Source organism: Rhododendron vialii, chromosome 13a, assembly GCF_030253575.1.
Source record: "Rhododendron vialii isolate Sample 1 chromosome 13a, ASM3025357v1".
Lineage (NCBI taxonomy): Eukaryota > Viridiplantae > Streptophyta > Magnoliopsida > Ericales > Ericaceae > Rhododendron > Rhododendron vialii.
The window spans coordinates 20,095,670-20,121,382 of NC_080569.1; the positions used below are offsets into that span (position 1 = coordinate 20,095,670).

At 38.9% G+C, this 25,713-nt stretch overlaps 1 protein-coding gene across 1 annotated transcript; it reads left to right on the forward strand.

Annotated features, from left to right (window-relative positions):
• The first annotated feature begins 1,722 nt into the window (after window positions 1-1,722).
• Window positions 1,723-17,663, forward strand: LOC131313990 (ADP-ribosylation factor GTPase-activating protein AGD5-like). The gene is given in 11 exon segments (XM_058342484.1): window positions 1,723-2,126; window positions 3,036-3,169; window positions 10,063-10,121; window positions 10,325-10,415; window positions 10,542-10,596; window positions 10,696-10,786; window positions 10,907-10,942; window positions 10,944-11,157; window positions 11,239-11,461; window positions 11,559-11,722; window positions 17,543-17,663. Coding segments are annotated over 8 exon segments (771 nt in total). The 5' UTR covers window positions 1,723-2,126; window positions 3,036-3,169; the 3' UTR covers window positions 11,561-11,722; window positions 17,543-17,663.
• The last annotated feature ends 8,050 nt before the right edge of the window (window positions 17,664-25,713 follow it).

Sequence of the window (25,713 nt, forward strand, 5' to 3'; positions counted from 1 at the left end):
TGTATTATTCTCCTGCTGTGTCTTTCGCATCAATATTTTATTGCTTACTTGCTAGTTGTAAAGTAAGGGGATAGATGAGTTGGATTATTCTATTGGGTGAGATCTCATCACTTACACCCTGCCCCGCCCAAGCCAGATCTCTTTTGCAGATAAACTAGTGGGCCCCGTAGCAGACCAGTATCTTCTAGGAGAGACCCCAGGGGCGGAGACTAAAACCAGGTATTGCTTGGGATTTGTAACAAGACTAGAGTCGGCTTTGAAATTGTTTGATAAATTCGTTAGACTTAATGTATTTTGATTCAAGAAAATTTATTCAGGGGTTGTAATAATTAATCCTCTATTTTGAGTAAATTGTACTTAATTATGACTAAAGGAGCAAAACTTTCCCTAAGAAGTTATTTTATAATGCTTCCAAAGTTTCTTGGAAGATCGGGGCGTTACAACTACAACTGTTAGTTTGTTTATGTTTGGTATCAAGTTAATCGGTGAATATATTTCAACTAATGTTTTTTGCGTAGTTCAAATTCTGCGAATGTTGTGTTGGCCTTCAAGAGGTTAGAGGGACAAAATTGGATAATTTGTTGAATACCGACTGAAGGCACATGCAGTAGTTGGGGGATATGGAAGAGCGGATGATGTAAAAAGCTATTGAATGACAAATTTGCCCTTGTTCAATTCCAAACTTAATTAATTATGTATTACATTATATATATATATATATAAATGCAAATATAATTATTTTTCACATTTAAGCGATAGTAATTAGTTTTACTAATAAATTAAATAATATTAACAAATTATGAATTTGTTTTTTTATTGTGTTTTTTATCCATGTTTATTTTTAAAAAATATGACATGTCAAAATTATAAAAATGTTCAGTTTTGGTTTTATATATTTTTAATACCTTTTATTTTTGTTGATTGTTGATTTCTTGGTATAAAATTTTATTCTTTTAAATGATTAAATATATAAATACATGGGTTTGTCCTTTGTTTAAAAACATGAGTTATATTGATAAGCCAACAAGTCATACTAAATTTTTAACTCTATTCCATTGAATGATCCACGATAAATAAATTCGAGAGATAATGTTATACAATTGAAATGAAATCTTTGGTAAACCAAACAAAAGGGAGGGTTTGGAAGGCGGGGTGGTCTGCCGCCTTAGCTATTGGAAATAAGAAAATAAAGGGTCAGAATCATTTTTCCCTGACTGCTACTTTTCCCTTGATTTTCTTCTTCCCTAAAACTGCAGTACCCCTTCCTTAAAACCCTAAGCCATAAATCGAAATCGCAAGAAATCGAAACCCTAATCCAGAAATTGCAAGAAATCGAAATCGAAAACCTAACCCAGAATCGCAAGAAATTGCAAATGGGCACATCGAACCAGACGAAACACACTAGCCCTTTTTTTTTTTTTCTGTCGTCGCATAGCTCAATAAGCAGATGAAGAGGGGCATAATTGTCACAAAACTAGATGGATTGTCGTAGATTGATTTTTCCTACCTCAAAATCCATCCATAATTTATGCTGAGAATTTACGAGGGGATGAGCTATGGAGGAGGAAGAAATGGTTGGAAGCCATACTTGTCACATCACTTGCTTGTTTGAGTGGTTTAATCAATGCTCGGCAATCATTAAAAAAAAAAAAAAAATCAATACTCGGCAATTTAAATAGCCAAACACACTTGAAAACATTTAAAATGAATTAGTCAAATTTTCCCCTTCCCTCCCAGCGCACAACTCAGAGAAACCCTCATGTCGGTTCCAAGTTCCAACGGTCCCCTCTCTCTCTCCTCGGTGAACGTCGAGCATCTCCAACAGCCTCAGTTGGAGATTTCCGGCGAACTGGCGAGGAAAACCTCCCGAAGCCAGACCCAACGGCCTTGTCTCCGGCTCGCTAGTTAATCCGCCGCCAAAACGCCTTGCCTGTTCTGGCGAGATTTTCCAGCCTCGCTTGCCCTCGCCTCTCTCTCTCTCCGCAGACCAAGCAGCTTCCCTGGCCCTCGATGACGGCAGAAACGTGGATCTGGAGAAATCGACGACGGCGGATTCCGGAATTAAAACCCACGCTACAGTGCCTCTCCCGCCCTCGTCCGTCGTCGACTTCCCGGCGAGTTTCCCGGTGGGTTTTGGAATTTTAATGGTGTGTGTGTGTATATACACACACGTGTATGTATGTGTGTGTCGGCTGGATTGAATTTGTGGGTTTCAACTTCAATTTGTTGATGCAGATCAAAAAAAAACTTCAATTTGTTGACTGGATTTGATTTGTGGGTTTAATTTGGTTCTTAGGTTTGATTTTGTATTTGCGGGTTGAGGTTTGTTGACTGGTTTGTTTTCTCTGTTGAATGGGTTTGTGTTGCAGCGGAGAGATGATTGATTTGGTACAAATGGCATTTGGTTTAGGCTATTGGGTACCCATATGTTGAATGGCTAGCTAAACTAGAAAAATCACAATTTTCCTAAGCATTTTGGCTAGGATTGTGTCTAGGCTGTTGGAGTGCTAATCTGTTCCAATCTAGCGTTTCAGTCATCACTCCCTCTCGCAAATCCCTGTAATAGGCTATTGATTTCCGACTGGGTGAGGTTTCCTAGCGTGTTAGGGTTTCCCTGTCTCTGGTTTGATTTTGAATAGGGTTTCAGTCATCAGTACTCGATTTACTTGATTCCTCTGATCGTCCTTGCTCAAAAAAAAAATTGCTCTGGTGAATTCACGTTCTATTCTAATGTAGGGTTTCGGTCATTAATCCCCTCTTTAGATTTCCCTTTAAAGTCTAGGTGTTCAACGAGTCAGGTTTCCTAGCGTGTTAGGGTTTCCCTTTTCCTATGTTGTTTTGTTTCGGCACTGAAATAGGGTTTCAGGGTTTCAGTCATTAGTACCTCTGGGACTCGCTTTCAAATTTTCATTTTTTTGTAATCTAGGTTCTTCGGCATTTCATAGGAGTATTGTTTACTCTAACAGTCATTTTTTATTCTTTTCCATTTTGATTGTGAATCATTAAGTGTTTACTTGTGGCCTTTGTTTTTTCAGGTCGGGTACTCGGGTTGGTCAGGTTGTCGGTCGGTCGGGAAATCTGGACAGCCCTAGTTAAGGGGCTCCTTGGGCGTTTGAATTTCAAGCTAATATGCTTGATAGCAATATCCCTCTTGAGTGGTGGCGAGAAGGTTAGTACTCATGGTTTCTTTGGTGTTCATTTTATGGAGTGGTCGCTTCACTTTTGTGGTTATATAAGAATCTATCTTTACGTCCGGAATCTCTTATTGGAAACAACTATTGTTAGGGTGTTACTTTTAATGAGTTTAACGTGTTCTGTTAGCTTCATGAGGGCTTGTATTTTGTGTTTTATATTGCTTCACCTTTTTATCTCCTTTGCCTGTTGAGTCTAGGCACGTCTCCCCTTTTGCAAGTTCATGGTATAGGTCAAACCCGCCTTTTCTCGTCTAAATTGGACCTCCTCTTTTGAGGTCTCCTTTATTTTTCCCTTTGCCCATCATAATTGAGTTGCTTCTCTTCTACTAATCTTTTATGGTGGCTCAGCTCTATATCTTGTGGTGTGGTTCTACCTGATGCTCATTTGTTGTTTTTCTTATTTAATGAGAAAAATGGTGGAGAGGATGGGTGAGGCAAGGCAAGGGAACTAAAAGGAAGAAAACCCATGTATAAGCAACTTTTTCACAAAATGCATTGGTTCTCGTTTTAGGACCGGACAATTTTTTTGGGACTGAGGTAGTAAATGCTTTTACAGCGGAGAGTTTCGTTCCTCGTCATTGATGAGGGTGATTCACTGGCGAATTACCAGTGATTAGGTGAGGAGCACATGTGCTGGTATACTTGGCGTTGTAGAGACTTAGGAAGTGACAAGGTTGGCAAATATAGAGAGATTATATGTTATGCTCAGTGGTTGGTTGAGGATTTAATCTAACCCGTGCCTTCTTGGCTGGTTGTTTGTAGCATGTGTTGGGCAAAGGTAGCTTTCTTGGTGGGTTGTGTTAGGCAAAGGTTGCTTTCTTTGTGGTGTGTGTCTCCCAAGGGGAGATTTTTGTTGGCGTGGTCCTAGGGTCTGAAAGTGAAAGAGAATGATTTGGTGACGATTCCGTTATGTTTGACGTGGTTTCTTGGAGAGAGGCCGAAGCGGGACGTCATTTTTCAGGCAAAAATGTCCAATGAATAGGATTACAAGTCTTTTGTTAGCATTTTGCATTGCTGTGAGCTTAGAGAGTGTAATCTCAGGTTGGACTATTTGCCCACTTTTTGGACTTAGTAGAGCTAAAGTTTAGTCATGGAAGTGTATATGGCCTTTTTATTTTTCCGCTTTTCTGTATGCAGGTGCCATTCCCTTATTGCCTTTCTTTGTGGAATTTGATCTACTTGATAAAAAGAAGTTTTTAGGTCCATTTCGGTATGTGACTTATTGAATTTTGCCTAATATTCACATTGCTAATGCCATAAATGTCATAGGTGAAGATAGACTGGTATCCCTTTTTGTTAATCTGTCATGCAGTCACATGATATGTAGGTTCCATTATAAAATTAATTATTTTCTATGTTCTACACATTTAGTTGTTATCAAATCTCAGTTGTGAACATGGATTTGCATTCTGACATGAGGTGTAGAGATCCGTGTCTAATTTTAATTTATTTTATTTATTGATGTTGTTACGTGGAAATATAATTAGATAATTTTGTGAACAGTGGATTTTTTTATATATATATGTTTGTGTATGTTTGGTCGTGCGGGGCCGAGTTCGTGGGCCATAGGATGTGAGTGTTTGGGGACCCGCAGTGGGTAACTTTTACGAGTAGTTACTATTTATTTTTATAGCACTTGGGGTATTACTGTAGCTACTTATAAATTATAGAAGTTGATGGAAGGCCTAAGTAACTTGAGAGGGGTGTGGTGTAATATTTACATATATATACCAAATTGAGATCAGAAGGTCCCCGACCTCCCCCATTTCCTTTTCTTTTCCTTTTTTGATGTGGTTCCCTTCTCCCTCTCTCAGCTCTCCCTCTCCCCCTCTCTCTCAGCTACTCACACTCTCCCACTCCCAATCTATTGAATTCCCTCCTTTTCCCATCTATTTTGACAATCAAGACTTGGGTGCACGACTAGGAGTTGGAGTACTCTTTAAGGATTTCAACAAACTAACTTAGCATTTGGGGTTTTTCTTCTCTTGAGGTAGGGTTTTCTACTAATATCTTAAAAATTCAAGTTATCATGTATGAAAACTATTATTGTTAAGTGTTTAAGCATGATAATCAAGAAAAAGCCCTAATTTGTGTTGTACGGTACAAGTTTGATACCTCACATATGAATTGAAATTGATGGGTTTAGTGTTTGTTATAATGTGATAGAAGTATTATGCCTATGAGTATTTATGGTTCTTAATATGAGAATTATGTTTCACTTTCATATACTAGTGTACGTGAAAGCCCTATTCGACTAAGTTGTTGAATTTTTGTTGGGTGTTTTATGGAGAGCATGTTTGGAAGGTTTATTTATGAGTTTGTCTTATTTTGGAAAAACATGGAAAGTAGTTAAGGAGTTGATTTGATTAAGGAAAGAAAAGGAGGAATTATATGTAAGTCTATGAGATTTGATTTTCGATATTTGGGTTTCCTTGATTTCTTTGGTAAAGGTTAAGAATTTGATAGTGATACCAGTTATATGCTGGGTTTGGATTGATTTGGATGTGATACTAGTTAATGGGGTAGTGAGCCATGTATTGGAGGCTAACTTGGCCATTTTATTCTTGTTGTGTAGCCAGAAACATATGGATAACGAGTTATCCGTTGGTGTATAGTCCGTAAACCCATGCAGGATAAGTTGCCCCATAGGCCTTTGGGTTAGTAGCCCATAAACTTGGATGATTTAGGACCTGATCAGTAGCCTAGGATTGGTACACAACACTGATAGCTTGGACTTTTGGTTTTATGTGCTATTATTTTCTCGTAATTGAGTTTAATAATTTGATTTGTTTTATGTTTAAAGAATTTTGGTTTCATCTTTTCGGACTTGGTTATATTTATTATGAATTGTGTCGAGCTAGTATATTGTGGAGTTTAATAAAATGGGATACATGGGTACAAGCATTCATACTTTAAAGACATGTTCACTTGCATATTTTAGTGTTTAGTAGATTATTTGTGGGCGGTTGTGCTCACCCCTACCTTATAGGTTCAAAGGCTAGAGCAAGCTTGATGGAGTCGGTGGTTGAACTAACTCTTATATTCTCTTATATTTTGTAGTCGGAGGACTTATTATTAAGTGTGGTTCTTGGAGGTCACCATTGTGACTACATGTATGTTTTTGACTTGGACATGTAATGATAGTGTTAGATTTTAGGGTTATTTACCGAGACACCCCTCAACATTTACCTGTTTTTCACGGACACCCCCTCCACGAATTTTCGCTATGGCCAGACCCCCTCATTAAAGTTTTCATTTGAGGGACCTAACGCCATTGGACGGAATGAATGGAAGTCCATTTTACCCTTACATATATATACAAACAAGTCCTCACGTAGTACTCTAGTAATCACTCTGCATTTCATTACTTTCTCTTTCCAAAAAATGAAGGCCACCCCTCTTCACTAACCAAACACGGTGGACCAACCACCACCTCCGCGACCACTCCCCACAGCATCTATCTCCTCCTCTTCGCCTCACTCTTCACTTTCTTCTCCCTCTTCACTCTCCTCACCACCAAAACCCCCGCTCCCACCACCATCACAACCGCCAACGGCGGCGGCGCCTCCTTATCTGAACCCATCTTCGACGCCCTCCTCCACTACACCTCCATCTCGAACTCCACTGACGCCAACCGCCTCTCCTCCGCCGAGCTGAAATTCGTCGCCACCGTCCTCCGCCGTTGCCCCAACTGCAACCTCGTCGTCTTTGGCCTGACCCACGAGACCCTCCTCTGGCACGCCCTCAATTGCGGCAGCGGTGGCCGCACCGTCTTCATCGACGAGAGCGCCTACCTGGTCTCCATCGAGTGGAAACCACCACAGCCGCAAATCTAGCCGCCATCGCCGTCCCTGTTTTCACATGTCACCACCACCACAGCCGTAAATCTAGTTGCCGCCGTCGTCCTTGTTTTTGCCACCGAAACCCTAACATCTCCAAAACCCTAAATCGTAGCCCCTTGGTCCACCAAAACCCTAAATCGCAGCCACCCAGTCCATCAGAAACCTGAATCGCAGCCACCCAGCCCTCCCTACTGGATTGAACTCCCTCAATCTGGTTTGAAATCCCAAAATTGACTTCAAAAACCTAATTTGAACCCTACCCACTCCAAATCAACCTTCCAAAACATGAAAACGCCTGAGTCGAGTTCAAAATCATGCATTTTTCAACGAAACAGCCTGCATAAGACTCAAAATCTACAGCCCAGTGCTCAAAACCTCCTGAATATGCTCGAAACCTGCTGAACAGTGCTCGAAAACCTGCTGAATCTGCTCGAAATTTGATGAATAGTGCACGAAACTTGCTGATTGTGGTGTTTGGCCGTGGTGAATGAACGACGATGGTGGATGTGGTGGTTCTGGGTGGCTGGATGTGGTGGTGGTGATGGGCGGCAGTGGAGAGCAGTAGGGGGGAGCGGAGGGGTGGTCGCTAGGGGGAGGAGGGTGGCGGCGTCGGAGATCGAGAGGAGGGTGGGGCGGCGGAAGGATTGAGGGAAGAGAGGAAATATGGTTGAGGGTAATATTGGAACATTTTATTACTTTTGAATTAATTTCAGTAAAAAAATTAACAGAACTTAACGGAACTCTACCAGAAGGGGTGTACGGGTAAAGTAGAGATAACAGAGGGGGTCTTGCCGTAGCGAGAATTCATGGAGGGGGTGTCTGTGAAAAACGGGTAAACGTTGAGGGGTGTCTCGGTAAATAACCCAAGATTTTACTCTAGAAATATGTTTTTGTGACTTTGTCTTTGGTGAATGGAAGGAAAAACTTGTATTTTGTGGTTGGAGTTTGTAAAGTTTATGGTATGTTACGGAGTGTTGGTGGTTAATTTGAATTCTTTGGTAAATTAGAAGCAGATCATTTCTTTCTATTCTTTTAGTTGAACTTACATTTCATGGCGTGACAAAAAAACAAGGATTTCATTAGCATCTCATGACTTTTGGTGAATTTTGTAATGGGTTTCAGATTTTCAAGGTTTAAATGTTATGGATTTTTAGATATAGTACTACAATAAAAGATTTCGATGAAATGACAAGTTTTACACAATATATATATATATATATATATATATATATTTTTTTTTTTTTGTGACTTTAAGTATTAACTTGGACTTATAGCTGGTTCATTGACGGTTTATAAAATCAAAATAGAACTTTTGTAAGATTCTTGTTCTTAGGTGAACAATGAATGTCGTTTCCATTGGTACTTATAAACTTGGCCTGCACATAGATTATAATGAAGTACATATAAAAAATCATATCATCAGTTAATTAGATGGTTACTTGTAGTTTGTGGAACATCACTAATTGTTGGAAGCATTTTTTTGGGGATACAATAATACTCTTAAACATCTTGACCTGAATGTCTAATAACCTTCCAGCTTTTCATACATTTAAAGTTTTTTTTTCACCAAGTGTGTGGGTCCCTTCTTTACGTGATTTTCTAGGCAAGTCACAGAGTCTGTGTTGCCGGATGGCCATTGTAAATACTAAATGAACACAAGAAAGGAAGAGAGGGAAAATAAAGATTACTTTTTCCATCCCATTTCATGTAGGTGTGGGTGATCTTGGGCCTTGTGGTCCCCATTAGTCTGATTTGCTGCCTGTTGAAAATTTCTTTCTGCTCCATAAATTGAAGGGAAACCAAATTTGGTTGCGGATGAGGTTTGTTTGCTGATAAGGCTTACTTGATGTATGTGTATCTGAAGTGTGCAGTCATTTGATATTGAGAACTCTTCTGTTCTTTATGTTTAAGAGGTCATACTTCTACTGCATGTGTTATTTTGTCATTATACCTGGCATATAGTGTTTTGTTTGGAGCTTGATTGTTTCACAGAATCTTCCTTCCTTTGTGATTCACATGGAAATTTAATGCAGACCATAAGATTTCATTCTTTGGGTATGGTGAATACCAAAGATTAATTTGTTTAGTTCATGGTTAAGTGTTCTCGCTTGACTTACGTTCTCTTGGTTCTTTAAAATTGGGCGTCATCCGGTTGATAACAAGAGAATTGAAGTATTTCCCTCTGCAAACTCACAAGGGAGGCAGAAAATGCTATTCTTGATGCGCTATCATGCTGATGTCATGGAGGTGTATGCACAACATTTGTTGGACACGTTCTCTCTTAGTCTCCCATCCTTTATTTTGAGACAGAAAGTTATGCCCATGACTTACTCCTTTACTGTTGCTGCAGCTTTTGCATGACTATCACCACCGCCCGTCTATTGATTCTATTGCCTGCCATAAATGCTATCAGTTTCTATTCTCCAATAGTTCGAATCTCTGAGCTTCACTTCGTTCTGAATCAAGGAATGCAACTTGGATGCTCTCAGAGGGTATAGAAAAAGAGTGAGTTAGCATAAACAAAGGAATAATTCAAAATCTTAGCTGGTAGTGTAGGACCCTAAGTGGATATATGTTGGTGAGGGAAGTCAGGCTATTATGGATGCCAATCATGCCATAGTCCAGTACTGTAGTCTGGTGCTGAATTCGATGCGTCTGTGAAGGACTTTGACTCTTGAACACTGTCTTTTTCTGCAAATTTCTAACTAATTCCCAAAGGGCCTTTGCAAACAATAGAAATAAAAAAGAAAAGAAAGTAAAGAAAGATTTTCATCTATTGTTGGTTCGGTTCTTTATTGGAAGTTACCTTTTGTTGTGCCTGTTTTTGGCCTTGGGATATATAATATCGGAGGCCTTGGCCCTTCTGATTGGTTCGTCATGATTGAAGGCCCCCGCCTCCTTTAAGAAACATAATTTCCATTGTTGGCTACTTGCCATTCTTTCTCCATAGCCAGGAGCCTTTAATTTATATGCATTTGACCAATTGACTTTGTTTTTTTTTGTTTTTGTTTTTTTGTCATCCTCAGATGCTGGAAGGGCTTCTTAAATTGCCAAAGAACAGGGAATGTGCTGATTGCAAATGCAAGTACGTTTATGTAAACTATGAAAAATGATGAAGTCGATAGCAAAATTATGAAAATATTAATATTAATATATTATATATGGAAGAACCAAGATTAGAAAACAATGAAATCAGTTCCTTACATGTGAAGTAGCTACATGCTATTGATTGAAAATAACTGCTCTGTTTTGATTTTTGAGTCTGGCATTGACTCGTTTTTCATGCAGGGGTCCACGGTGGGCTAGTGTTAATTTGGGCATTTTGATATGCATGCAATGTTCTGGAATCCACAGAAGTCTTGGAGTCCACATATTGAAGGTTATAGTTTGTGCATTGATTTGCTTTTATAGGAGACTGGAATATGCACAATAACATTGAGAATGTCTATTAGTTGGGTCCCTTAAAAGCAATTTTATGCATCTTTATCAATGGTTTCTTTCACAGGTGAGATCTGCTACCCTGGACTCATGGCTTCCTGAACAGGTTGCATTTATCTAGTGTAAGCTTCTCTTGAATACATGAGCCCAACTCTTTTGTTCTATGTCGGTCCCAGATTAGGAAAAATAGCGGTTGTTGATAGTATGATGCCCATATGCAGCAATGGGGAATGAGAAGTAAAATAGCTATTGGGAAGCAGAGCTAACCCCTAATTATGATAGAGTTGGGATTGAGAATTTCATTCATGCTAAGTTCGTTATTTTTTTTACCTTCTATTACTCTATTCACCTTGGCAAAACACAATAAATTTCTGCTGCCTTATTCTAACTGTTCAGCCTTAAGTGGAAAAGTCCTAGAATGTTTTAATTAAGGTATGAAGATAAAAGATGGGTTCCTAAAGACAACAACACAGTCACCTGCTAGAGCTCTGGAAGACAAGGCTTCTGTGCAGCAGCAGATACCTGGGGATAGGAGCGGACATGACCATGGTAGCAATTCTGAAAATCCATCTGAGGAAAGGAAAAAAAACTTTCAAGAACATCGCACAAGGCAAACCATTCCGGCTACTATGAGGATTAGTTTACCTGTACCCCCTAAAGGACCTCCTAAAGGACCTAAACTAGTCTGCTGAATACAATCTTTCATTGTTTGTGTTCCTTATAGCTTTGAAATGGTGAGCCTTTCCTAATTGGCTTGAATATAGGTTACCCCACCGCCAAAGGCTCAACAGATCACTGAGAAGAAGTCAGAACCAATAGGGGCGTCTTCTAAATCAATAAAGCAGGCGGTAGAATGTAGTCTAGCTGTCTCTGCCCTGAAAGTTGATTTTGCTATTGATCTCTTCAACATGCTTTCAATGGATGGTCCTAGTGTAAATAGCTCAGAGGCTGCCTCTGCGGATGATAATGCATGGGTAGGTTTTCAATGTAAGTCTGTGTTTGCCTCATTTGAACAAGATTGTTTTTACTTTCGGTGTATTTATTGTTAATCCCGGCTCTTGACCATTTCCTACGGCTGCTGAAGGATCAGCAGCTGATAAATCTGGCTCCACAGAACCAGATGCTCAGAAGACGCATTCTTCTTTTGGTATTGAAGATCTGTTTCAAGACTCCCCTTCTGTAGTTTCTGCGGTGTCGGAAAAGCCTAAAAAAGATGCTAAAACTGATACTATGAGCCTTTTTGATAAGGTAAATTTCTGAGTGGCTTAATCATTTGAAGAAGTCTTGTTTCTGTGGTAATATATGAAGTGCAGTTTGTGGTTAATGGTTGATATGTAAATTCTATATTACGAACAAATGGTAGACCAACAACGACAACTTTTGTGGATTACTTTACTGCCTGCTAAACTACTACTTTCAAAGTCGGTGTATCTAATCATATACCTTGTTTGCTTTGCAAATTGCTATGTTGCAGCCGTAGTCCCTTCTTATGGCTGCTGCAACTAAATCAGGTGGTGTTTTGCCAAATTTTGCTGGAAATGTCCAACCACCAGGGGCAAATGGTACAACCTTGCGCACCCCAAACTGGCCGAACGTTGGGTTCCAATTTCCTGGAATGATGACACCTGTTGCTGAAAATAATGAGCTATTGAAATACATGCAGCAGGTAGAATATATGAAAGTCTTCATTTTTATTGTTTGTATGGAGTCTGAATACTCATTTTATTTCTGCCTTTGAGACAGATGGGAAACATGGGATCGACACTGCCAGTTGGGACCTCTGTTCCATTTCCAACAACATGGTACTTTCCACTGTCTTTCAAGGGTCACATTGATGGCTTTATTAACCAGATGTTTGATGAATCACATACGCTTTCTAGAATCTGAAAACTATTTTGTTGTGATCGACTGATCATGCTTCATTTTTCATTCATAACTCATTACTGGTGTTAATGTTTGCTGTGGAATCTACTTTTCCATGGAAATGCTTCTGAAATTCCACAAGCTACGGGCAATACTTGTCTTCACATCTTATATAGAAATTCACATTTTACGTCACAATGAAAGAAATATCTCAAGGAAAAGAAGTATTTTGTGATGTCCTCGTATCCTTGATATGAAAACTGCATAGATCCGACATAGAGATATACATGATATACCCTTACCCAACACCTTTCCACAATCCATGTATTGTAGATATCCTGTGCATTTGCATGGAATATTAGAGTTTATCCTTTCCCTTTTCTCCTTTCCAACATTTATTATATGGGGCAAAATGCTTTTGGTAATGGTGTGGCACCTCCCGGAACAAATAAAACACCATCAGCATCCCCCGTCTCATCTTCTGGTGTTACACAGACTGGAAAAGGATATGGTTTCTCTTCATTGCCACAAGGTTTTTTTCTCAAAATCTTGAGATGCTGCTGCGACGAACTGTCATAGCATGCTGAAGGAATCCATTCACAGAAAGCTAGCATTTCAAAGGTCCTTCCTATGTGCACACTATTTGTATTTTGTAGAGGCGGCACTTCTTTGTTTTCCTTATTCTTTTGTCTTCATTTCCAACCTCTATCTTTCCCTTTGCCCATCATCAATGTTCTAAAAGTTGCTAGGCTCTAGTCGTGCGGTCGGCCGCCTTCGAGTGATTAATCGACAATTAATCGGTTGATATTAATTAGTAATCGAAGATTAACTTCAGGACCCAATTGGGTATGGTGTGGTTTTCTAGCTAGAAATGGAGGTAGTTGGACCTTGGTTTTTAATTTTCCAGTAGAAATAAAGAGAACTCGTGCTCTATTTGGAAGTTCAGTTGTAATTGCACCCAGTTTTTTTTGTGTTTACTTCCAAAACCCAACTTGGTACTTGAGTATTGAACTTCTTACCTTAGCACCTTCTTGTCATACCTTCATTCGCAGGTGAACACCTTCTTCTCCCTTTGTCATCTACAAGGAGAGGCTAGAGCTAGAAAAGGCGAAAAAATGCTTAGCTGAGACACTGTGCAAGATCTCTTACTCAACAAGCAGGACTGGTATAGTCTTTGCTGCTCTTACCCACCCAGTAAGCTCCTTAAAGTTTCTGACTGAAGCCTCGTTCCGGAAACGGAAATCAGTACTTATTTTTTAAGAAGGCAATTTCAAGCTCAAAAATCATGTGTTTACGTAAATAAATTTTCTATCAATATGGATCTTGTTTGATAGATCTCATTGAGATCTTTTATACGGTGAAAAAAAAATTGAAAAAAAAATTTTCATTTATATTATTTTTGAGTTTGAAAATGTGAAATAAGTACTTATTTTTTAAGAAGGTGTTCTGGAACGGAGCCTGAGGTATGTTCCGTTTGGAGTCGTCTCGGTTCAGTATGTTCAGTGTGGAGTCGTCTCGGTTTCTTTGTGACGTTTGTTCCCTTCTCCCATATATTGTCTTTTTCAATTTCTTGTTGTGATCTCAGTTCGTCAAAGTTGTTAGTGGGTAAATTTTAGTAGGATTAGTTTAAAGAAAAAAAGAGAGAAAAAGGAAAATGGAAGATGAAATTACTGTATTGCCTGTTAGATTGCTTAGACCGTATTTGGATTGTTCTTTTCGACCAAAAGAGGCTAAAGGAAAAGAAAATTATGCTTTTTTACAAGACTTTATGCATCCTACATTTCAAGAATCCCTTTGACTATTGCATAAGAATCACTTTGCAGCACGTTGATCCGATATGGTTAGTCCAACAATAAAAACACCTTTTGTTCCAGTTTAGATTGCAAACAAATTTATTGTCATCCTATTATGGCACATATATGTTAGTTCAATCATTTCTTAATTCTGCCCCCATATGCTTTTGATGGTGAAAAAATATGATTTTATGAGATTGCGTGGCTCTGAATTCTTTGATATGGTTGAAATACACACGACTTCTGTTATTTCCGTCAAATGAAATACTAGAATGGAAATAGAACCCTAATTTGCTATATAAATATGATCTTCCCAGGAAATGGAGATAACTAACCAAATATTTGAAAGAGGGGTTTTATTATGCTAATCAGTAGAGTATTACTTGATGGAAATGAATTACCATGTTTTTACCAAAGCATGTGATAATTTAGCGGGCTTGAAGCAAGAGGCTAACCGTGATCTTCTTTGGTAATTCTTTTGATTAATTGATCTTTCATTTTCGTATTGGTTTATTTGTGAAATGGCATTTGAAGAAAGTGTAGTTTTCACCCTTTGTCTTCCAAACTATTAGCTTATTCAGATTATTTTTATCACCTCAGTTGTAGTACCTGTAGGAGGAAGCTGTACAACATGCGCACAGAACTCCAGAACAGAAAAGAACCGGAAGCAGCTCTTTTAAACTTCGCCAGACATAGGTATAGAATGATAGTCTTGGACATGTACATAGTTCCATAGTGAAGTCTTCTACTAAAACAACATTTATCGTGTCCAATTGGAAATCTAAGAAAAAATTGCACACCCTCCCATGAATTTCACAAATTTAGAAGAGTTAGCACTCCACATTCTGGTTGCCGTGGAGGAATTATCCGCAAACCGCAAGAAAGGAGCATGAAACTCAATTTTATGTTCGTATCTTTGTTGACAGATTTCGCTGGGCACCCAGAGGGTCTGTAGGAGGCTCTTATGGGCAACTGTTGTTGTAGCCATGGTGGAGTCGGATTCTCATTTGATCATACACAGATCTGAGCCTTCACCCTTTATCCCTTCAATTTCTACGCATATATTACACATACATACGTACATAGGTGATACCCACATGCATTTACAGTTTACCTATTTCTTGATTTGATTTCTGTGGTTTTAGATGCAAACAAGTCTTAATTGTGGCATTTTTTGGGGGGATTTTGATGATTTTGCCAAAGCATCGTATTTTTGTTTACTGTTTCTTTTTCGTTTTTTCCACTTTTTTTTTTTGTATTTTTGTATTTTGTCTGCCAAAGCTTTGTAGTTCTTGATTTTTGGGTAGTTCATTGTACTAAGGGAGATTTTTGAACCGACACCTAAGAAGAAGAAGAAGCAAACCCAAAGTATGGGGCATTGATTGCGAGGCCAATTCCTTTCTGGTTTTGCTGCGATAGCTTTAAGGCTGTGAGGATCAGTTTCGGAGCCGAATTTTAGAGACCAGGATCCAACCCGTTCTCTGCGGGGCACACAGAGGGTCTTTAGGAGCCTCTTATGGGCAACTGTTGCAGCAATGACAGAGTTGGATTCTCGTTCGATCATGCACTGATCTGAACCTTTTACCAATTGAGCCACACACCGCAATAAAGGAGCATGAAACTCAATTTCTTGTCCGCCAAATCTTTGGCCTGATTTTTCCAATTGAGCCCCTTGATTGGGGAGCCTCAAGACCAGAGCTTGGGGGCAATGTCGACTTTTTGCTGCTACAGTAAGTTATTGTAGCTGTATTGTATACTTTTGGGATTTTGCCATGAAGTATGGGGCATTGTATGGGCATTGATCGCGAGGCCAATCCCTTTCGGGTTTTGCCGTGATAGCTATAAGGCTATGAGCTAAGAAGCACGGATATGATATGATACGGATACGTGGATATGTGATTTTTCCAAAAAGTAGGATACGATACGCTGGGGATACGTTGAATATAAAATTAAATAAAAAAAAATCCTAAAATTTAATTAATGATTAAAATAACAATAGAATCCATCATGTACTGTTTAAAAAAAACAATAATAAGGGTTTCAGTCTCAGTCATACTGACTGTTTTTTTTAAAAAAAATGAGAGAGAGAGAGAGAGAGAGAGAGAGAGAGAGAGAGAGAGAGAGAGAGAGAGACGATATATATATATATATATATATATATATATATATATATATATATATATATATATATATGTAATATGTATACTGCATATACACAGTATGTAATATATACACACACACACTGTACATACAACGACAGAGATGAGAGGCAAGAGAGGAGGGAGACGAGAGAGATGAGAGAGGAGAGAGAGACTTACAGGTGAGACCGAGAGAGAGATTAGAGACCATAGAGAGGAATCGCTTTCTTTCTTCCTGTCTTTTTCTTTCGTTTTTTCGTTTCTAATCGATAGGGAGAAGAAACATATATCTAGCCCTAATTGCAGTTTAACCCATATATTTTAAGAAATAACATATTTACCCCCGCGTGTATCCGAAATGTATCCAAATACCAAATAATAAAATAAAAAACAGGATACTCTAAAAAAATGTATCGGATACGTATCCGGAACATATCCGAGCGTATTCGTATCCGATATGTGTACGGTACGCGATACGGAGGCCAAAATAGAGTATCCGTGCTTCATAGGCTGTGAGGATTAGTTTCGGAAAGTAGAATTTCAGAGATCAGGATCTGACCCATTTCTTTACGGGGCACACAGAGGGTTTGTAGAAGAACGTTATGGGCAACTATCGTTACAGCCATGGCAGAGTCAGATTCTCTTTCTCGTTCGATCATACATAGATCTGAGCCTTACCCATTACCCCCTTCAATTTCTATGCATATATTACACATACATACATGATGCATACATGCATTTATAGTTTACATATTTCTTGATCTTATTTCTGTGGTTTTAGATGGAAACAAGTCTTAATTGGGGCCTTTTTTTTTTTTTTTGGGGGGGGGGGGGTTTATTTTGATGATTCTGTCAAAGCTTCGTATTTTGGTTTGCTGTTTCTCTTTTGTTTTTTGCACTTCATTATTCTGAAAGAAGCCCGTTACTTGCTGTAGGGACCAGATGCATAGCATTTTGTATCTTCTATTGATAGAAAAATAACCATATTGGAAGACTTGAGACTCCATGTTGGAAAGCTTCCCGGAAAATAGCCTCTGTAAGTCATCACACACGCACCCCCAGGAATGTTTCAACCCAGGAGAGTTTCGCCTAATTCCCAACTCCCACTAACCAATTCTCTCAATAAAATAGCAATAGGCATCGAATCCATGTCTATTTCTCCAACAATCAACGCACCTCTTTGAGGTAAATGCTGATAGATCTCTCATCTCTGTGTTGTTTCACTTGGGTTTGTTTTCTCTTTCATGATCTATTAATTTCGAAAATTCGTACAGGCACAAGAACAATACCTCATATGGTCATACCCATTTGACAATATCATGAAATCAGTTAAGAGTCAACAAGAAGAGGACGAAGAGATGGTTTCCAAGAGAGGTCTCTCTTCCAATAATAAAGGTGCATTTAATGCATACCTATTTATTATATGCGTACGTATTTGTGTGCATACATAGGATATATTTGTGTGCATACATAGATATATTTGGGTGCTATAACATGGATTTTTTATTGTGTACACAGATGGGAAGAACAAGAAGAAGGCCAATGCGACATGGTCCAAGCATTCAGTCACAAAGCAGCACCAAAGGTGCAAGATAAATGAGAGGTTGGTTTGTTCCTGTTTCCATTCAATTGAGTTTTTATTGGTGGAGCTGAATTGATTAGACTGTTCATTAAAAAAAATTCAATCTCTCACAATCTACTGGTCTTTTAAGTTGTGCAGACATTGTAATGGGCAGAGTGAGAGCTTCTTTAGGCTAGGCATGAACATGTTTACAGGAAAAACTATTTCATTTTATTTGGAATGACAACGATAAAAGTCCTGTGGTGGCCTCGGTTACTATCTTGGTAACTGAGCCAAGTGGTTTGAACCAATGCCCTGAGGGGCTGGACCGCAACTAGGTAAAAGCCAATGGTCCCTATGTGCTGTTCAGTTTATCGCTCGGTAATAAGACCCCTGTGCTTGGTTCGGTAATTATCAACAACACGGAGTGTATCTGTTTCAGTGTTCCCGAAGCCGCCTAAGAGAAGTAGTTACACCAGATGGGGCCCATGAGGATTGTGTGGCGAGCGTAATCATTGAGATCAGATCTGGCCATGTGCTCCGTAACCACTTTGCTCCATTCGTCATATATGACGTCACATGAGACGGTTACCCGAGCGTATCCTCCACGTGCTAGCTTGGAGGCCAAGTAAATCTAGGTCTATAAATACAAAGGGATACTCACCTAGAGAGGTAAGCCACCCTACCCTAACCCTAGACCTACATTCTTCCCCTGAGATCTAACTTGATCGTCGGAGGGTCACTGGGCTACTCCAGCCCTAGTGACTTATTGCAGTTCCAGCAGCAAGAGTGCGGACCCACGGAGGAAGGAGCCTAACCAGAACTACGGTCAAGGTCCCGTCAAATCGAACCCCTACAAGTCCGTTTAGATGGATTGTTATTGTTCTCGGACTCGGTTGAAATGAGCACAGTAAATACCATATATGGAAAATATAATGTAATATCAAGCTCTCTAGATTGGTTAGGTAGGTTCTTTTCCTCCGAATCCCAGCCTGAAATTTGGTTCCTATATGTACCAGTTACTAGACTTTGTGAATTTACAAATTTGAACTAGGAAGCAAACTTTGTGAATTTACAAATTTGACGCTGCGGGTAAGTTGTCTATTCTTAGGTGGGTAAACCAAGAATAAAGACATGACCTTTGAGTCTCTGACCCCTTTGTGCATCGTTTTCCTTATCTAGGGAGAGCGTAATAAAATCCTTTTGAATGACCGAGAAAAGAATTCGTATGTTAATGTATTGCGTAATTGGTTTCTGAGGGTTGCTTCCCCTGACCTAGACTTTTGAATTCTGTTGCCAAACAAATTTGGAAGGTGCTTGTGCCTTAGTCGGTGCATACTTTTTTTTACAGCCCTTCTCACCCTTCTTGAGGTTAGCATTGTCTTTTGTTTGGTGTAGGCATCCCCTAGATGCTCTTATAATTCAATTTCTTACTGAAAAAATTGTAAACCTTTTTCCCTTTATGTAGTTCTAATTATGAAGAGATAATGGTCCACAATTGTAATAGGCATGATGGCTTATTCTATTCAAATGAATTGCACTATAAGTTTTCGAGAGCAATTTTGCATCATGGTTGGGCCCTGACTGTGAGAATGATTACTGTTGAAATGCTTTTCAATGTACTTAATAAAGTATGCTTCAGGAGATAGGGTTATCATTGGTGTGTATGAGAAATGATTTGCTGATTAAGATAGCAAAAATGAGAGGTTTTAGGTTGCGGAAAGTATTACCTTTAGTTGTCATGCAATTCCTCACTGACAAAAATAAACCGTAGAATGTGGAAAAGCGACAAACTTAGCTTTTAAACTTCTGAAAAGATGACATGGTTTAAAACATTTTATAGACGTTGTGGACTCTGCTGTCTAAGTGTTTGAATCGCTATAACTCCTGTCCTAAAGAATAAATTTAAAATGGGACAAGTTCAAACGAGTGTTCAGCACATGTGTCTGTCCCTTCTTAGTATATCCGTGGTTCTTAGGTCTAGGCCTTCAGTGTTAGAATGCAGTATTCATATTCCAACAAGACTAGACTGTGCCTGACAAAAACAGATGGGTGCTTAATTTTTGTTAGAATGCAGTATTCATATTCCAACAAGACTAGACTGTGCCTGACAAAAACAGATGGGTGCTTAATTTTTGTTTTTGGATTTCAGATATTAAGGCATCTCATACCCTATAGTGAGAATAAGAGAGATCATTTTTGTTGGAGGTAGATCCTGCGATGTAGAAAGACAAGGACCAATTTATATATTTGTTTTCTTGATAATACTTATGGTGAATGACCAGTAATGTATGCTTGCAGGTGATCGCGTATGTCCAATATTTACGGGAAAAGGTCCAAAAGTATGAGGGATTATATCAAGGGTCCAATATTTACAGCATTATCTTTCTTTCTTCAATTTGTCGATTTTAGGCACTGAGTTTGACTAATTTCTTGGGTGATTCAAAGAAAGTTGATTTTAGTCTGTTCTTTTATTATAATGTGTACCTCATATGGTTTGAAATCTCAATCCCACTGTTGAGGATGTTATTGAAATTTGCTTCTCTCGTCTCATTAATGATTGAACCAACAGATTATAAATTTAAAATTTCCTCATTCACCATTGCCCATCCACTTTGTTCTTTTCGGAGAGCGGAAAAGGCTGCATTCTGCCGTGAATGCTTTCCTGTGGAAAGAAGTCTCTTCAATTGGGGGCGGAGAACTTAAATGCACTAGCCTCCGTGGTTCATGTGTACAACAACAAACTTTTGGAATGTTTGTCTGTAATATTCCACGCTTAAACTTCTAATCAATGTGAATATATGCTCTTTGCAACATTTTCATATTTTTCACATATTGCATGCATAATGAGCTAACAATCCAAAACACATTCACGGTATACAATTTACGTCATCAAATCAACGGGCATGACCAATTGTGCATAGCATGTAGCTATGCCCGATTCCCCATATGCAGCAACGGGGAATGAGAAATAAAATAGCTATTGGGAAGTAGAGCTACACCCTAATTATGATAGAGTTGGGATTGAGAATTTCATTCCTGCTAAGTATCTTTTTTGTTTTAAACCTTCTATTCCCTTATTCAACTTGCAAAACACAATCAATTTATGCTGTCTTATTCTAACTGTTCAGCCTTAAGTGGAAAAGTAGTATAATGTTTTAATTAAGGTATGAAGATAAAGGTTGGGTTCCTAAAGACAACACCACAAAGTCACCTGCTAGTGCTAGAGTTTTGGAAGACAAGGCTTCTGTGTAGCGGCAGATACCTGGGGATAGGAGCGGACATGACCATGGTAGCAATTCTTAAAATTCATCTGAGGAAAGGAAAAAAAACTTTCAAGAACATCGTACAAGGCACAGCATTCCGGCTACTACGAGGATTAGTATTCCTGTACCCCCTAAAGGACTTGAACCAGTATGTTGAATACGATCTTTCATTGTTTGTGTTCCTTGTAGTTTTGAATTGGTGAGCCTTGCCTAATTGGCTTGCATGTAGGTTACTCCATCGCCAAAGGCTCAACAGATCACTGAGAAGAAGTCAGAATCAATAGTGGCGCCTTCTGAATCAACAAAGCAGGCGGTAGAATGTAGTCCAACTGTCTTTGCCCCGAAAGTTGATTTTGCTATTGATCTCTTCAACATGCTTTCAATGAATGATCCTAGTGTAAATAGCTCAGAGGCTCCCTCTGCTGATGATAATGCGTGGGCAGGTTTCCAATGTAAGTCGCTGTTTGTCTCATTTTGAATAAGATTGTTTTTACTTCCGCCATGACCTTACATTGATTGTTAATCCTGGCTCTTGACCCTTTGGAGCGGCTGCTGAAGGATCAACAGCTAATAAAACTGGCTCTACAGAACCAGATGCTAAGAAGACGCATTCTTCTTCTGGTATTGAAGATCTCTGTTTCAAGACTCCCTTTCTGAAGTTTCTGCGGTGTCGGAAAAGCCTAAAAAAGATGCTAAAACTAATATTATGAGCCTTTTTGATAAGGTAAATTTCTCAGTGCAATATATGAAGTAAAGTTTGTGGTTTATGGTTGATATGTAAATTCTATGTTACGAACAAATGGTAGACCAACGACAGCATTTGTGGATTACTTTACTGCGTGCTAAACTACTGCTTTCGAAGTCGGTGTATCTAATCATATACTACCTTGTTTGCTTTGCAGTCCAATATGGTGTCACCATTTGCTGGAAATGCACAACCACCAGGGGCAAATGGTACAACCTTGCCCACCCCAAACTGGCCAAACGTTGGTTTCCAGTTTCCTGGAATGATGACACTGCTGGAAATAATGAGCTACTGAAATACATGCAGCAGGTAGAATATATGAAAGTCTTAATTTTTATTGTTTGTATGGAGTCCGAATACTTATTTTATTTCTGCCTTTGAGACAGATGGGAAACATAGGATCAACATTGCCAGTTGGGACCTCTGTTCCATTTCCATCAGCAAGGTACTTTCTACTGTCTTTCAAGGGTCCCATTGATGACTTTATTAACTAGATGTTTGATGAATCACATATGCTTTCTAGAATGTGAAAATTATTTTATTGTGATCGATTGATCATGCTTCGTTTTTCATTCATAACTCATTACCAGTGTTAATGTTTGTTGTTGAATCTACTTTTCCACGAAAATGCTTCTAAAATTCCACAAGCTAGGGGCAATACTTGTCTTCACATCTTATATAGTAATTCACATTTTACCTCACAAAGTCAAAGAAATATCTCAAGGAAAAGAAGTATTTTGTGATGTCCTCGTATCCTTGATATTAAAACTACATAAATCCGACATAGAGATATACATGATATACCCTTTCCCGACACCTTTCCACAGTCTATGTATTGCAGATATCCTGTGCATTTGCATGGAATATTCGAGTTTATCCTTTCCCTTTTTTCCTTTGCAGGATTAATATGGGGCAAAATGCTTCTGCTAATGGCGTGGCACCTGCCGGAACAAATAAAACACCATTAGCATTCCCCATCTCATCTTCTTGTGTTTTACAGACTGGAAAACGATATAATTTCTCTTCATTGATGCAAGGTTTTTTTTTTTTTTCTCGAAATCCTGAGATGCTGCTACGACGAACTGTCATAGCATGCTGAAGGAATCCATTGACAGAAAGCTAGCTTTTCGAAGGTCCTTTCTATGTGCACACTATTTGTATTTTGTAGAGGCGGCACTTCTCTGTTTTCCTTGTTCTTTTGTCTTCACTTCAAACCTGTGTCTTTCCCTTTGCCCATCATAATTGAGTTGCTTCTCTTTTGCTAATCTCTGATGGTGGTTCAGCTCTATATTTTGTGGTGTGGTTCTAATTGATGCTCATTTTTGTCTTTCTTATTTAACGAGAAAAATGGTGGAGAGAATGGGTGAGGCAAGCCAATGAAAGTAAAAGGAAGAAATCTAGGTATAGGGCTTGATTCAAACCTGTAAGTTTTCAATGCCCTATTTTTAAAATGCTTTTTTTTTTTTCCCGTTGACTTGTTGGTAAACTTACGTTAATGGTTGTCGCTGTTAGATTTTTACAAGTCGCATCTTTTTTTTTTTTTGGTTGAAAGACTAAAATTTAGCTTTTTTCCCTTTCTTGAAAGTTGTAGATATGATATTTGAAATTGGCATGTATATTTATATCATATGATTTTGAAATTGGAATGGAAATGGTTTGAAAGTACTACGTACATTGCTTGCCTAGCCGGAGAATTATCTTTTACTTCACTGTCAAAGGCTTGCTTCTGGGCGTAAACTTGCAGGTTAAGAAAGCTTAAGTGTCATGTGCATGCTATATTATAACTCCTCATTTGTATGTTGATGTGCTCTCTTTGACAATATTACACTTGAAAGTGTTTACTTTGTTGGTCCTTATCTATCCTTTGTACTTTAATTTATGGATTTCCCTTGATGAGGTTTTGTGATTTGCTCGGACGATACGTTTTTTGGAACCGTATTTGTTTTTCAAGGTTTTATTCTTTGATTTTCCTACAGATGTGTATCTCTCTCTCTCTCACACACACACACACATAGACATGTGTATGTATCTCTTTGTTTTTCAAAATTAGTTCATAGTAAACATATACAGGTTTTCAAAGTTGTCCATAGAGCACATATTATGTGCTTGAATGGTTTCTATAATTTTGGTTTGGTCCCATTTGAGATTGGCTACCGCATTACATTGGATTATACAATGGCAATGACATTTGACATAAACCTCCTGAATTGACTATGATCGAGCTGATATAACTCAAGATGACCGAAGGTACTAGTTTACTTTTGGTACTTGTGTTTTTTTTTTTTCCATTTTTTTGTTTTGTGTTCTTCTTCATCTTGGTATAGCTGGTTTAATTTGAATTACATTACCTTTTACTGGTGTCATTGGACTGCAGGGATGATAAGCCTTTCATGAGTTGTTCATAACTATCTACCTGCTATGGAATCTACAACCTTTTAAGTAAAAGATAAATCAAGTAATTAGCAAAGGCTTGGTTGTTATGCATAAAGGACTAGTTGGGATCCATGAACTTATGGTTTGGTATCATAGCTTGGTTCTTGGAGGAATTTGTGCAAGACTCTGTGTTTTGTTAGCAATTTTGTTTGTGCCTTAAGAGCACTTTATTTCATTTGTGATCACTATGTGTTGGATCTTTTGTTTACCTCTCCACATGTGAGTCTGGGGGTCGCATGTGTTGGAGAGTGTTAGATCTCGTTCCACAACCGTTAAATATCACCTCCAAAGTGTGTATTGTGAATGGAATGGATCTTGTGTGTACCTCAATGTATCTTTGTGTATCATATCATAATCACATCCTAGTGTATCTCTCTATTTAAGGCATAGATTGGGCTATCTTTTTTTGTATCTTTTCTAGGTTTATGTCTTCTCTATTTGTACCTAGCATTAGTGCTGAACATTGTATCAACTCATTCAGTAATACACAAGTTCTTATTCTCTTCTTTCTTTGCTTTGTCACATGATATCAGAGCGGGTTCGACTCCCATCGTCGGACCATTTGTAACCACCTCTATCTTAGTCGCTCTCCTCTTTCTCCCCCCCCCCCCCCCCCCCCCCCCACTCTCTCTCTCTCTGAATCGATATCAGTCCCCTATTCTATAACATAGCAATCGACCATCATTAGACGACGTTAGAAGAGTGGGTTCGACTCCCATCGTCGGACCCTTTGTAACCACTTCTATCTTAGTCGGTCTTCTCTTTTTCTCTCCCCCCCCCTCTCTCTAAATCGATCAGTCCCCTCTTGATGATGTTAGAAGAGCAAGACCAGTTCACTTCCGACCTACCCTGTCCACTTCTGATCTGTTACAGCATCCAACAGTCACCACTGACCACCAACGACCGTCGCCACCTCACGCCGGAGACTTGTCAGCCCCGCCGGACCTTAATCTGCAGTCAGCAACCTTTGACAAGACCTTTACAGCCTCGCCAGACCTTTGCCAAACTTTTCTGACCTTCATCGAACTCTGCCAACCCTCGCCGGACCTCCAACGACCCTATTACAGCCTCACCGGATTTCTGTACTCTCCGGTGACTCTCATATGTGCCTCTGTTCTGTCCGACTACACTGTTAACTTTGGTAACTGAACTCTTGCAACTCTGGTAACTCTTGAAACCTTGTGGCATCTTATGTCTCGATGACTAATTTGGAAACTCTCTCTATTACTATATCCGGAAGGATTTTAGCCTTGCAAGGTTTGCTTTGGTGAAATCCTTCATTTTGCTCATATTATTCTTCGACGTGTAATTTGGCTGTTCGTTTGTTGATGTTGAAAAAATTTAGGATGCTCTTTAAACCTTTGTTGTCCTTTTGATGCAGATGATGTGGCGGCTAAATTTCTTTGTGGCAATTTGCTGTATTGTTCTTAATGACTATAT